We start from the raw sequence: 14,581 nt of genomic DNA on the forward strand, positions 1-14,581 counted from the left end.
GCCATCTCATTAGAAAGTAAGTCATATCTTTGCACCTTTATGAGCCAAATCTGCCAGCAAGGTGATGCAACACAAGATAGCTAAAGCCATCTTGCTATTGTGTGGCCTGTTTGTTTAATCCAACTTCTATGTCTGTCAGGAAAGTGGGCAATTTGCAAACTGCAAGTGCTCTTGATATAAAATGTTGAAGTAGGGTTGGCTCATTCCCACATTGCATCCCCACCTTTCCTCCTTCTCTCCCACTTTTGCTTGTTTGAAGTGCCGATTGGAGAGCTGTAACACGAGTATCATTCACTGTAATGGTGGAGCGTCCTCCTCCACAGCCCTCACTTAGATCACTTAATCCACTTCAACAGTCCAGCGCTGTGCTCTGCGTGAACACAGCACGTTCACAATAGGAGGTTAGACATGGACTTGCATTGACCTGTCAGCTTGCACTAAAATGCCACACTAAAACACTTGAAACCCTTGTTTCCCAGCTCACTTAATATGGATGTGGAATATGCCTGCCACAAACTCCAAGTTAATATCCAGAGATTTATGGGCAAAAAAGTTTGTCACAATATACTTTAAAGATCCAGTGTGAAGGATTAAGGGAGATATACTGGCAGCAATGGAATATAAGTATTTTTTTTAGTGTATAATCACCTGAAAATAAGAACCATCATGTGTTTGTTGCCTTAGAATGAGGCGTTTACCTCTCCATAGGGAGTGGGTCCTTGTCCACAGAGTCTGCCATGTTGTGCAAATGCAGATGTTTTTACAGTAGCCCAATGGACAAACCAAACACCAGCACTAGACAGGACCATTCCAGTTTCCAGCCACTATAGTTAGCACCCCCTCTCCGACGAGCCAAACATCAGAAAGACTCTCATATTGAATGTCAAACTACTTAATTTAGTGTTTTTATCAGGATAAAACACTGGGTCCATTTACTTTGGAGATGAAGATACCTCATTGGGTAATTCTGCTTCTAATAAAAACCCACCAAATGTATGGATATTAAGTTATCAGAGAAAAAGGTTTAGCACACCTTAGCAGGTGTGCAAACTTCAGAGAAACACAAATTTGTAACGTTAGACTTCTTATCCAGTGTATTTGCTGGTTTTAATCATGTGGTCAGTTTGTTTGGGATAAGAGGAGACCTCTGTAGGTAATTCGGCTCCTGATAAAAAATCCTTGTGAACAATGAACACTGAAGGAACTCTAAACAGGAGTTACCGCTTAGCACACTGATGAAGTTTCAGTTGGTTGTAATCTGCGACGTCACCACTAGATGTAAATCCAGCACAGTGGCCCTTTAAATAGAAGAGCTGAGTACTTCTTCCACCACTGTGCATCTTTTCCATTTAAACATCAGGACAATGAATCACTGTTGCAACGCTTCTCAGAAAGCCAAAGACAAAATACTCCACACAGTAATTTAATAAAATCAACCACAGACTAGAAAAAAGAAAGCAAAGGCATTTTGTATTGGAGAAGAAAGAAAAAACTCAACTAGGAACAGGACGTTTCTTTCCACTGTAAGATTGAATAATTACATGTTTACAGTCAGCTTATAACACCTTCATGAGTTTAGTCAAGCTAAATGCTCTACACATCATTATGTATGCAAGATCATTTCTGCATCGGGTCATATAGCCAGCTAACATAAATGAAATGAGTAACACTGAGGTTTGACTCTTGACATAACCAAAATGTATTTTATATTTTTCCATTATGAATGAGGATGAAGGTTGCACAGTGGCTATTTAGTACAGAAAGTTCAGATTTCATGACTTTAATTCAAGAGCAGAAAACACAGCTGAGCAGTCAGTGACAGTAAGGAGAACGAATCAACATTTTAATTCGAAAGCGTAAAGCTGACTGCAGCAAACACAGAAATGTTTCAGATTTAGAAATAAAGCACAGAATAAGGCAAACACTGTGAAAAACAAACCAATATCATGATCAGTCCTTCAGAATATACAGTGTCACTGTGTGTCTGTCAAAGAAAATACAAAAATATCAGTCATAGCAGTTATATCTTACATAGGGGTCCCTCCTGTATCAAACTCATGAGTTTGAAGTGGCTTTGCTGTGAAATGTCTCTTTGCATTCACACCAGTGCAGGTATTATCAGTAGTTTCTTCAGCTCATAGAGATCTGTCTGTGTCACAGCCACAAAAACTATTAATTTGGTAGAGAAAATTATTTTTTTTAAAAAAGAAAGAAAAATAAACGGCAATCCTCAAATGGGCTTCTCCGTGGCATTTAACTGAACAAAAATCTCATTCTTTCCACTGCAATACAGTATCAAGTACGAAGCACATTTAAATTCATCCATTTGATCTTTCATAAGGCAGTCAGTACTGAGAGAGGGTGCCCTTGTGAAAGGTAAGTGAAAGGAAAGACTGCATTGAACCAGATAAATAGGTTTTAGGCTATATGACACCAATGATACTAACATTTAATTAACATGTTCTAGCACATATGAAATGCGCCTTCTTATTATTCTGATCTTATTTTAGTTCCATTAATCTAAAAACCTTTCTCTGTTCTTTGCCAACTTCTTGATTTTTATGTTAAAAATGTATTTTTACACTCAAAGGGTTTAGAAGTGGAAGATGAAGCTATAATGTGCAACTCCTGGGATTAAAATAACAATACAAGTGATATTTTGTACATTAATAAGTCTCATAATAACCTTGTGGTGATGCAAAATCAAGGAGGCAAGTGAGAAAAAAAAAAAAAAAAATTCAAAATTGTTTTCTCTCCTGACCTTAATGATAGAGTGGGAAAATGTTTTGCCAGAATAATCTTTCAAAGTCCTTTCATTTTTTTTTCATTTCTTTCTCTCCGCAGGTGATTTTTTTTGGTAATACTCATTACAACTACAAGCCGCAGCAGTGCACCACTAACCAATGTTTTCCAGTGTTTAACCAATTTTCTTCCAGGTGAGTATGAGTTTCTCAGTGCACTCAGAGGCAGATTAAGTTATCACATGTGTGAATGTCTGTAAAGTTTTTAAGTGTATGTGAAGCTGAAGATGAATTTCCACTTGAGTGGACAATAAAAATGGCTATTATATTCTACTCTAAACACATGGTACAGATTGTGTGTTAGCAAGTTATGTAACATTACTGCCATGTCTTTCTTTTGGCTATAAATGTATTTTATATGGTGCTAATCTGCTGTTAGCGTAAATTGTACTGATGTTGGCTGTTAGCCTGCTATCTAGTGAATGAAAAACATACTGTTTGAGGCTAACCAATAGCTACAGTTAAGTAGCAGTTAGTCAACTACAGAGCTAACAATAGTTTACTGTAATGTTAGTCATGGTAACAGGGACAATTAAGTCTTTATGGGATGTTTCACCTATAACGTTTTTTTTTTAAGAAATATAATTGCATTAATTAACCCCTTAAGACCTGATTGACATCACTTTGCTTGTATTTAAAAAATATATATGAAAAAAACAGAGGAAACTTTCCAGAAAACCATATTATAATTATCAGAATTATATAGTCAAAATTATGTTACAAAATTATTATTTTAACCTTTTTTGTAGGTTATATCCTTGTTTGGTTTTGACTTCCCTTTTTGTATTTTTTAAGCAAGTGTCTTATCCCTTTTTTTGTAAATTTTTGGGTCATTTCTTCTTAAGTTTCTAATTGTCTTCTTCCTATGTTGAAAAAACAAAAGTCAATTTGCTCAGATTTCAAAGAGTTAAAATACATTTCTAGCCAATAGAAAGAAATTAAAGTAAAGTAATAAATACTACTGAATAAAAATAAAAATATATATATTATATATAAAAAATATATAAAATATAATATTCACTTGGCATTTTTTTTTTTACAGACAAAACAATATTGTGAAAAGTATGAAATAGAAAAAATGAAAAAAAGGTACTGAGAAAGACTATACTGGCAATGCATCTGTGTGCAAAAGAAAATGACAGAGCATTTTTCTAGGATCTCAGGTGCAAAATACAGAAAAAAAGGAAAAGTGAAAACAATTTAAACTGGACTTAGAAAGTGGATAACCAGATATTTTTTGTATTTTTACTCGCTTGCCTCTCAGGGCCTCCGGACCAAAAAGTAAAGTTCTATAAGTTTGTTTAGGTTAAGATTAGGGGTCGCTGGTGTCAGGTCATGTGTTCAAAAAATCTAGGAACTTGCACCTCTGCCAATAACTAGCCTACTGATGTGTTTACATACAATGTTTTCTTGCAAGTGTCATTTGGGCATGGAGTTGTAAAACGCAATAGCAATGAGAAAAAAGCTTGAAATCAAAAAGAAAAAGGACAGTGAAGAATATTGAAGCCTCAAATATTTCTGGTTAATGGCACCATGCTTTAAACAATCAGACTGACATAGCCATAGCCATGAATTGTGTATTTCACATGCACGTGTTCAGCAAAGCAGGCGACACAAAAAAAAGTTTGGTCCTGATTACTCCAAAATGGATAACAGACAATTGATACAAACTGGACTGGATAATCTGGGTTACCTTTGTGTTCCTTTGCTCATGACTGATCTTTTTCAATAAAATCCATCCTTAACTGTTGCACTCAAAATCTGTAATTTTTAAAAACCATTCCATCAACAGAGTTCACCATGTTTCATATCTCTGTGTAGTTGAACACTCAGCGGGACAAAATGGAGTCAGAAGCGCAGCAGCATAAAGGCACTGTGTTTTTTCTACAAGCCAACAGAAGTAAATCCAAGAGAAATCATGAGCGTATCGCTAACAGCTTGTTTTTCAAAGAAGTGTCCAAAAGGTCCAAATGAAAAGAAGAAAAAAGAAAAATCCAGGCAGGAAATGGAGGGCCGGTTGACCTCCAAACACCAAACAGTTTTACTGAAGTCTGACAGACAGAATCCTGTGAGCATCCAGAGGAGTCTGAACTGAGGGGGCAGAACCAAGTGCAAAGGTAACACAGTAGTGAGGGCACTGAGGGCAATCTTGTTAGTTTGTTTGTTCATCGCCCACAGGGTCAAACACACACACACATACACACACACACACACACACACACACACACACAGCTCGCGCCTAACTAAATTATGAGTTATGAGAGAGAATAAATAAAAATATTCACTTACACACATACAGAGCTGGTAGAAAATAAATATCAAAGGAAGGCTAATAACCATAATATGCATTTAAAGGGATATTAAACATTTTGGGTAATATGATTGTTTGCCTACAGTTAAATGGGAATATCGATACCACTCTTGTGTCTGAACTGTATAAAGTCACAGCCAGCAGCTATAGTTCCTGCAGGATGTTGTGATGTTGCAATTGCAACAATTAATGCACATTCAGGGTGAATTCTGAACAACCTTGCAATTCTGTCCAATCACTGCAACTTTATTCTACATTTGAGTATTTAAAACTGATAAAGAGAGCTGTGTGCCTGGGACAAAGTTACACACACAGTGACAGGGCTAACTTTTAGCATCACACAGCTAACTTTACCCTACGGTTATTAACAGGTTTAATGACAGAGTCAAGTTGTTTTGGTGTACGATTGTTGAGATTGTTTAATGACTTGGTGTCAGATTCTAGCTGCTGCTGTTGTGTTGGTCCATGTTAACCAGGCAGAAAGAGTGGTGAAGTAATGAGTCCTAAAATGCAGAAGTCTGTTCGCCTCTTAGCACTCCCGGTTCCCTAGTCTTAAAGTCTATGGGTTTTTTTAATGGGTTTTCGGTAAAATGCCCTAAAAAAGGTCTGTGGTTAACACAGGCTAAAGATATTTAGACATTTTGTTCTGCAACGTAAAATACATCTGCTTAAATACGATCTTCGAACTTTTAAGGTTTTACTCGTCTTAAAAAATGGCAGTTGCTAACAAGTAGCTAAATGGGAGTACAGTGTTTGTCTGGGACTATAGACGTCATCACACCAAACACAGAAACTCATTAAACCCAGTTGCCCGCCGTTATGGCTTTACAGACTCGCACTCGAACTTGTACATTTATCTGTTTATAATATTTTTCAATCATCTTTTAACGTGTTTTTAAAGTGTTTGTAGTGGTGACGTTTAATAAGTGCGACCACGATGTAGTTCGTGCATAGCCTAACAATAACTTTTTGCTTCTGGTGATTTAATTTACGCTTCAAAACACACAAAAGTGGTGTTCATCTGTGAAGATTATCACGCTGAACAAAATGTGTAAGTCTCATAAACTTGTGTTCGTCACAGAGCTTATTTATGGAGATAACTGAAAATCCCATTCAAAAACCCCATAAGGTTTTTGATGAGGGAACCAGTGCGATGCGTTAAAATACATTATCCCTTCACGACTCTATTGAAGATGGTCCTTCAGCGCTGCTTTGAACAGCAGCAACAGCTGATTGTCATGAATCAGCTGTAAGCCCCCATGCAATCCCAAACCATCACAAACAGAAACAAGGGGAAACAGCCTGGCATGTCAAAATGATAAAGGAATCTGCTTAACAGCTCCTCTAAAGCTTATTAATTTTGTATCTAATTTGTTCAGTAGCTATGTTCAGCATGCATTTTTTCACGAATTAAATTTTGATGTTTTTCACATGACGAACGCTAATTTACTGATTTAGACAAATATAACAAGAAGTGTCTTAATATCTAAAAAAAGAGGCAGATTTGGTATGAGGTATTAACAGACAGTGCCTGAAGGCAGGAATGAGAGAGCCAAAATACAAAAAACAACAATACTGCATTCAGAGCTCATAAATAAAAGCTGTGCAGCTCAATTAAAACACAATTAGAGTTACAAAAATACACCAGAAGTTGTCACTGAATAAAGCCATGGATACACTTTTTGAGTTGTTTCTTTTTCTTCCACGTGTGCATCTACAGAAATGAACGCTGCACACCTGAAAGATAAGTACATACTTGGTAGTGGCAGTACATCAGGATGTGGAATTAGGTTAGCAGGGCACTTTGAACGCATCAATGACATAAAGTTTTGAAGAGAAACTTGATATTTACATTAAAGGAGCAGCGTGTAGGATTAAGTGGCATCTAGCAGTGATGACTGCTGATTGTAGCCAGCTGAAACTGTTCCTGTTTGCCAAGCCTTCTGGTAAATTCCTTTAGTGTTTATTGTTCAGGAGGCCAAATTATCTGCAGAGTTCTCTTACTATCTAAAACAAACGGACCAGGTGATTTAAACTAGTAAAATTACTGAATAAAGCTGTTTGATGGTAAAATTGGTGTTTTTCAAATGCTGTTTGGCTTGTTGTGGAGGGGCTGCTAACTACGCACAGTGGTGACGCATAAATGCCCCATAGCCTGTGAGTGTGGTTACATGTACATGAATAACCTGTTTATGAGGCTTATCCGGTTTATAATCATATTCAGGATCCAGTGTTTAAATGAGCACAGAGAAATTGGGTTATTCATATTTAGCGTATAAATCCCAGTTTCTTTTAGAGTTCTTCCGTTAGCATATTTGGGTTTCTAATGAACAGAATATGCTATTTACATGCTAAAACACATAAACGGGTTACTCCAAAGGTTAGGTTATAAACAGGGTATTCATGCCCATGTAGATGTACACTGTGTTTGGTTTGTCCATTCTGGGCTACTGTAGAACCATGGCAAACTCCATGGAGTAGGATCCATGACATAGATAGATATAAACTGCTCATTTTAAGGAAACAAAAATGCGACTTTTTTTTTTAGGTAAATATACACTTAAGAAAGCATACTTATTTTATCATATTTTATTTCTGCCAATATCCCCCTATCCTACACACTGGACCTTTAACTCAATAATAACCATCTCAAGTTTTGTTATCTTTAGTTAAGTATGTTTCTGTTGTGTAAAATCTAAAGTTATCAGAGAAAATATTCTGGGAATGGTCCGGCCCCAATTCTTTTTAAGCCTTTAGGTAAACACAAAGTATGAAGGCAAGTATGTTATCAACGATGCTCATGGTTTAGCTGCTAGCACGTGCAAACGTGCTGGGGGAAAAAAAAAAAACGTAAAAGTGTAAAGGAATATTATCTGGCCAGCGCTGTCTCAACAGCATCCTCTCAAGATTCATTGGACATGGACATTCACTCCTCCTCACAACAACACAAAGATACTCAGTAAGAAAAAAAATCTCTGTGCTTGGTTCTGCTTCTTCGTTTTGATCCACGACAGGCTAAAAGGTCAAAAGGTCTCTGTCCCAGAAAGACTCAGCGGTTTGGTTCATTCCATTCAAATCCGTTTTATACATATTAAAAATTGTACATGGGTAACGGAGACATGGCCAAGTGCCTGGATGGAGAGGTGGCCGTGCCCTCCTAGTAGTTGACCTCGTAGACAGTCGCTTTCTTATCTCCCGAGCCTGTCACAATGTACTTATCATCTATGGAGATGTCGCAGCTCAGCACTGAAGACGACTCCTTTGACTGTAAGGGGAATAAAAGATTTGAGAAAATGTGAAAAGTGCTCTTGAGACTGAAGAAGAAGCCAAGAGGGGGCGAAGGCCGTGTGTGTGATAGACAGGTGTTGAACAGAAGATATGATTTATTTTTCTGTCTAGACCACAATATCTGCAAAAAGTGCGGGGACACACTCAGCTCCCACTGCAACTTCATCTTTTCTTTCTGAGACTCTGACAAAGGCTTCTTGTTCAAATGTTTGTGTCCTCGATATACAATGAGTTTTACGTTTAAGATTTCTGAGTTTACTGTATTCACCGCCTTCACTTGTGTTTTCAACTTTTTTTTACAGACCATCTTCCTCATAAAAGCAGAAAGATGTTTGAGATCTCGCAGAGATATTTCCACAAAATCGGCAACCTCTTAGCTACTGGACTGTACCATTTTGGCCCTTGCACTTTGTGTCGTCTGTGTTTATCTTGTTTTGATTCGTCCTTTCACACTTACCTGGAATATGCTGGCTCCATATGGGGTTCTCCATGCGTTGAGCAGATTGTCTTTCCCTGTGCTCACAAACCACTTCCCTGCAGAGGATGGCAAATTACATTAGGCCACAATCAAGTAATAATATTTGCTCCAAATTTTAAACATGTCTCAAATACTCAAACAACTCAGATTAGTGGTGGTTAACCTCTGGTCCACAGCATCTACCTTTACTTGTGTGTGAGATTTACCTTGTTGCACTGCTGCAGCTTGCTGCTGCGGCACCGCTGCTGTCTGCAAGCCCGACCTTCCTACATTGAGTTTGCTTTGATCGATGATAATAAAAGCGTGTTAACAAATTAAGGGATTCTGTCCACACAGACAGTGGAGCGCTTTTAATTTCAAGAAGTGTTTAGTTAAAAACAAATGTTTATACTTTAAAACTGTAGTGAAATATAAATGTAACTAGCAACAGATCATTTTCACTGTCCATAATTTTTGTGAGCTGCACATGTCATGCGCAAAATAAACGCCAAAATCGGAGTGTAGCCGGATCCAGATTTAAAGCATTAAGACTTTTTTTAAATTTTGTTATATTTTTTTTCAGTGATCTTATTTTTGCACAAAAAGTGACTAATTTTCTATGGAACAAGAGCATTTTTTTGGGAGCTTTTGCACTGTAAAGGCTTGCTGTGCAGAATGGACGTCATAATGTCACGACAATGGAGGACCTGTTCGTTTTTGTACCTGTATTATATTACAAATTATTATTACAAAGCTGTGATAACACATTCCAAAATATGTCCAAAACCGGCTGTCAGCTCCTGTATGAAGCAGTGGGACTCTGTCTCTTTCTCTACCTCATAAAAAGAGATGTACTCAAAAATCCTGTTTTGTTGAGTGAGGAGAAGGAGGAGGACAAGGTCATCATAAATGTATGATATTGAATCCACTGGGTTTTATTTTGTTATTTTTCTAAAGAATGCACTGGCGTGACTCTATTGGAACCTTTTTGACGTGAAATATTCAAAGGCCAGTATTTGGTATTTTTATGTTGTTTTTTAGTCACACCCCCTATGTGTTTAGGCCTCCAGTGGGAAAACATACAACACCAGCATATAATGCTCAAATATTGACAGCATGGACAGGCAGTTTACTTTTTTCTGTCTATTATACTTACATAAATACAAAAATATTATTATGTTGTGATATTTTTAAAATATGGTATGACTGTATATTAGCTATCTATGATACAGTGCTGGCAGACAAAGCAGCTTCAAATAAGACAAGTTGGGAGAATGGCCACTTCAAGAAACTATGAAGTGATGATAATGCAAACATCAAAATCATTTATTGTTTCCTGCGGATAGTGTATACTACTGCTCCATGCTAACACCTGTTGGCTGATTCAAGCTCATCCAAAACTCTAAATCTTCACTATTAGAAAGTCCTTATTGCTTTGCAGTCCTGCATGATTTCTGGCTATGTAATGCTCTCTTCTGAAAATCGCCTTCATTTACATTGTAAATTTCTGTAATCACATCTCCTACACAAAGATGACACATTTAGTCGCATTCCCATATCCTTCACTTACCATGCAGCACTATAAACGTGCTACAAACTGAAGCGTTCTCTGGTGCATATTAACACTCAATATAGTTAAAGCTAAAGCAGCAGCTCTCATAAATTAATGAATTTGATCAACAAGTCTATTTCCCCAAGACTCTGTACATACAATAAATTCCTTCTTTTAAGACCCTTTTAGAAAGATGGATAGGAACATGATTCAAAGCAGAATTGTCTCCATGGATTTGTGTTTTCTTACCACAGTGAGCAAATCTGAGTGAGAGCACGCAGCTTTCATGCAGGTGGAGCTGGTACTTGTCAGGTTTGGTGACATGTAGGACCTCCACATTATTGTTCTCCATCCCCACAGCCAGCCACTCACCCGTTGGACAGTATCCCAGTGAAAAAATCTGCAAACAACAGTTATATTTCTCATAGTTTATGAAAATGTAATACAAAATAATCATGTCTTGTATTAGTCTACTCTTGATTTTTTTCAGTGCATGATGACTGTGTTTGTGTGTGGGGGTGGCTACTGACATTAACATATCTATGGATGCTGGCAAAAGTTCAATGTATGCTTTTATACACCATCATAAGCATTTCATACTAATCTGTCAAAGCAGATGGCTGTTTCAGTTTCTAAAATCATATTAAGTATGCAACATTTCCTGCCAGCAGGTCTGTTGGAAAAAGCAAGTATACATCATGACATAAGGTGGGCGAACAATCTCATTTGGGAAACAAATCATAATATTTTTTTTAGCTGATGATGACACCTGATGGCTTGATGAACCTGCTAAACACCATTGTATCTTTTTCTTTGCCAATTTGCTGGTGTTTAACTCACTGGAGCTGTTAAGGGTTAGAACAGATATTATTGGACAGCATTAGCTTTTTGTCGGCCATGTCTCTGCCTGTCTGCCCTGCTCTCTTTAATGCACACTCACCTCCTCCTGTGCACACTGAGCTTGTGAAATGGGTCTTTTCCTGAAAATTGCACTAATGGGCTTTTATTGCTGATCTTTTCCTCACCTAAAAAAACTAAATTCTAACTGCCAGTGTTATTAGCGTTAAAGGTATTTGAGCAGAGGGCAGAAAGCCGGACCTCAGTCCGGCCTTCATGGTGGGTTAAATGTTACAAACTGAGCTTGTACAGTAAATTACTGCAATAAAGAAAAGCCTGAGAGTGTAATCACGCAAACTGTAAATGGCTGTAACTTGTACTGGGATGCACATTTTTTAACAATCTGTCCATGTTACTTTAACCACCAAATAATAGTGATTAAACCTGTGTAAAATCAAACTTACATGCAGCTTACACCTACAAAGTAATTCCACTGTACTGCAAAACAAACTATGGTCCTGATCCATATGGATTTTTTTACTCCTACCTTTAGACCTTTGTATCAATACAAATTGTTCTGGTGTGAGTTGCCAAGTGTTGGAGATATCAGCCACAGAGATGTCTGCCATCTAGTTTTATTAAACAAAATAGAAGTTCCATTATATTCTATCAAAGACAGATATCTCTACAGCTGATATTTCCAACACTCAACAACTCACATCAAAACAATCTAGACTGATAAACAGCACTACAGGTAAGAGGAAAAAATGTGTATTTTTGATTTTGGGGTGAAATGTCCCTGTAACATACATGCAGTGTAAAAAGTGTCTTGAGTACCTGGGAAGTGAAGTCGTGCTGCTGCAGCTGTCGGCCCTCTCTCAGGTCCCAGGATCGCACAGTGTTGTCCAGGCCTCCAGTCCACAGCTTGGTCCCGTCATTAGAGATGTCTATACAGCTGGCTCCGTCTGTGTGGCCCTGGAACTGCCTGCAGAAGAAACATAATCAGACAAACCCATACCTAACAGTGGAGCATTCACCATCAAATCAAAGCACACCTTTGAATATTTGTATTTAATCTTGGAGAGAATCTCTTAAGACAGCAAAGTTACAGTTTCAGTATGTCGGCCTAACGTTGTCAGATTTGTTGTTCAAGTTGGTTAAAATCAGCTGAGTCAGCTCTCAAAGCCAGTTTGAAGGTAAATTTGGAGGAATTTTGGAGGCACAAGAATGTACAGAAACACATCCTGAGCACAAACCATAGACTGACTGGCAGCACTTAAGTGAATAACACATTAGCACGAGGAAAACTTATCGCTGATCCTGCGGGATGGAAAACTGACTGGCTTAATTTACACTTACACTCTGTCAAGCATTCAACATCAGACATGGGTGTGAAATAGTGCTCTACGTATGGCAGTGCCAGTTCAGACAGTGACCTTCGCTGACACATTACCATTTAAAATAACTTAACTTCCGATATAATCATAAAAGGTGGGCATTTTCATTAAGAAAAAAACTGTGAGAACATGTCAGATTAAGTCAAGATTTGGGGTTACACAGTAAGAGCTGCTACTTGTCTCCTCACCACACACACACACACACACACACACCCACACCAATAAAGGTATACATAAGGGCATATGTAATAAGAAATTGTTGCATGCAGTGGTACAAACAAGGACAAACAAGAACAGTAACAACAATTGGAATATTATGTGCAAAGAGAGTAAAAAAGCCTAAGAACGCCCTATTCATTACCTAAATATTATAAATCAATATTAAAAATGTCAAATATAAACATAGATTATGTAAGACAAACATATTAAATGACAAAAATTAACTTTATAATGCAGAGAATGAAAACTGTACAAAAGTTATCCTCATTTTTATTATTTCGATAACTTATTGCTCCTACCTGCATGTTTGCACTATTGTGCGTTTTTTTTGGTGTATTATGTTATGTGTTTGTATGCAGCTTTGCTGTTTTTGAGCGAGTTGGGCAATAAAGTCAATCTAATCTAATCTTTTAGACAAATTTCAAGGGTATGTTCTCTCTTGAGTAAAAAAGTGAATGATGTGTTTGACCAATCATTTGGGGACTTCTGGACTGGACTGGAGATTCAGACATTTGTTAGATGCCATTGGTTGTTTTGTTTTTTCAGCTTAATTGTAGGGGGTTCTGGCAACTGGTTTTAAGTTGGTGAGACATTCAAAATGTGGTTCATCAAAACTGTCACACTGTACACATCACCCTCCCCAGCTCCATACCTAACCAGAGTCTGGTTGTGAAGATCCCACACGGCTATGTTTCCGTCAGAGCAGCAGGAGAAGCAGACCTTGGAGTCAGGGCTGATGGCCAGAGCGTAGCAAGCAGGTGCTGATGAAGTGAGTTCAGCCTTGATACGTGGAGTTGGTGTAGCCAAATCCCAGATTGACAAAGTACTTGCCTCGCCCCCGACAATGAGAGTCCGCCCATCCGGAAGTAGCCGACAGGAGCGGATGTAGTTATCTCTGTTCTGATGTGACAGATGCACAGAAGTGGTTTTGTACTGACATTAAAAAAGTATCACTGCATAAACTAGTTGCTATACACGGCAAAATAACATGTTCTGTGTTTCAACTACATATGAAGTAACACGGCAGTATCATATAAGAAAGGCTCACTGCACTCACAAGGCAGTCCAGCTGGGATACAGGAGTCTTGTTTCCTGGGTGACTGATGTCCCACACCTTGACGCAGCCCTTGCCCCCGGTGTAGACATGACGCGTTGGGTTACTGATGGTGACAGCACACACCACCTCCCCATGGCTGAGAGTATTGATCTGCCGTGCGTGGCGCGGGATGCCGGGGCCGATGAGCGCGTCCGGAGGAAAAGGCACAGGCTGCATTTGTCCATCAGCACTCACATGAAAGGAGTAGGCTCTAAAGGGAAGAAAAGGGACATGTGGAGAGAAGAGAGGTGGAAGTATGGGTAAAAGGACATGCAAATATGACAAAGAAGATTAAATAAATGGTTATTAATTAACAGAAACAAGACATACGGTTTTCCACCAGGAATGCCAGACAGGTTGGGAGGAAGGCCAGGGACACGTATGTGGTGGTGAGGATCAAATCCAACCTAGAGATATTAGACAGAGAGTTAAGAAAACAATTTAATCATTAACAAATTACACAAAAAAGTATGAATATAGCATTTTATTTTGCCTGTTTAAGTTGTTAATGACAGTTTTTTGGCAGTCTTCTGCAGGCAAAACTTATTCATTCCATACGCTGACTGAGTATATTGGCATGTAAGTGTACAGAGACAATGTGAATATGTTTGTGCATGTTTGGG

At 38.1% G+C, this 14,581-nt stretch overlaps 1 protein-coding gene across 3 annotated transcripts in view; it reads right to left on the reverse strand.

Annotated features, from left to right (window-relative positions):
• Positions 1-1,681: 1,681 nt before the first annotated feature.
• The window catches only part of LOC121944316 (transducin-like enhancer protein 4), a 52,227-nt gene continuing 39,327 nt past the window's right edge, over positions 1,682-14,581 (reverse strand). For all 3 annotated transcript variants that reach the window (XM_042488061.2, XM_042488060.2, XM_042488059.2), the window contains exons 14-20: positions 14,289-14,365; positions 13,920-14,169; positions 13,515-13,762; positions 12,084-12,231; positions 10,659-10,809; positions 8,858-8,934; positions 1,682-8,377 (exon numbers count right to left, since the gene is read on the reverse strand). In XM_042488061.2, coding sequence (XP_042343995.1) covers positions 8,270-8,377; positions 8,858-8,934; positions 10,659-10,809; positions 12,084-12,231; positions 13,515-13,762; positions 13,920-14,169; positions 14,289-14,365 — 1,059 coding nt within the window. In that variant the 3' untranslated portion in view covers positions 1,682-8,269. The remainder of the gene's footprint in view (positions 8,378-8,857; positions 8,935-10,658; positions 10,810-12,083; positions 12,232-13,514; positions 13,763-13,919; positions 14,170-14,288; positions 14,366-14,581) is intronic.

This window comes from Plectropomus leopardus, chromosome 4, assembly GCF_026936395.1.
Source record: "Plectropomus leopardus strain MGB_pleo_1.0 chromosome 4, ASM2693639v1, whole genome shotgun sequence".
Lineage (NCBI taxonomy): Eukaryota > Metazoa > Chordata > Actinopteri > Perciformes > Serranidae > Plectropomus > Plectropomus leopardus.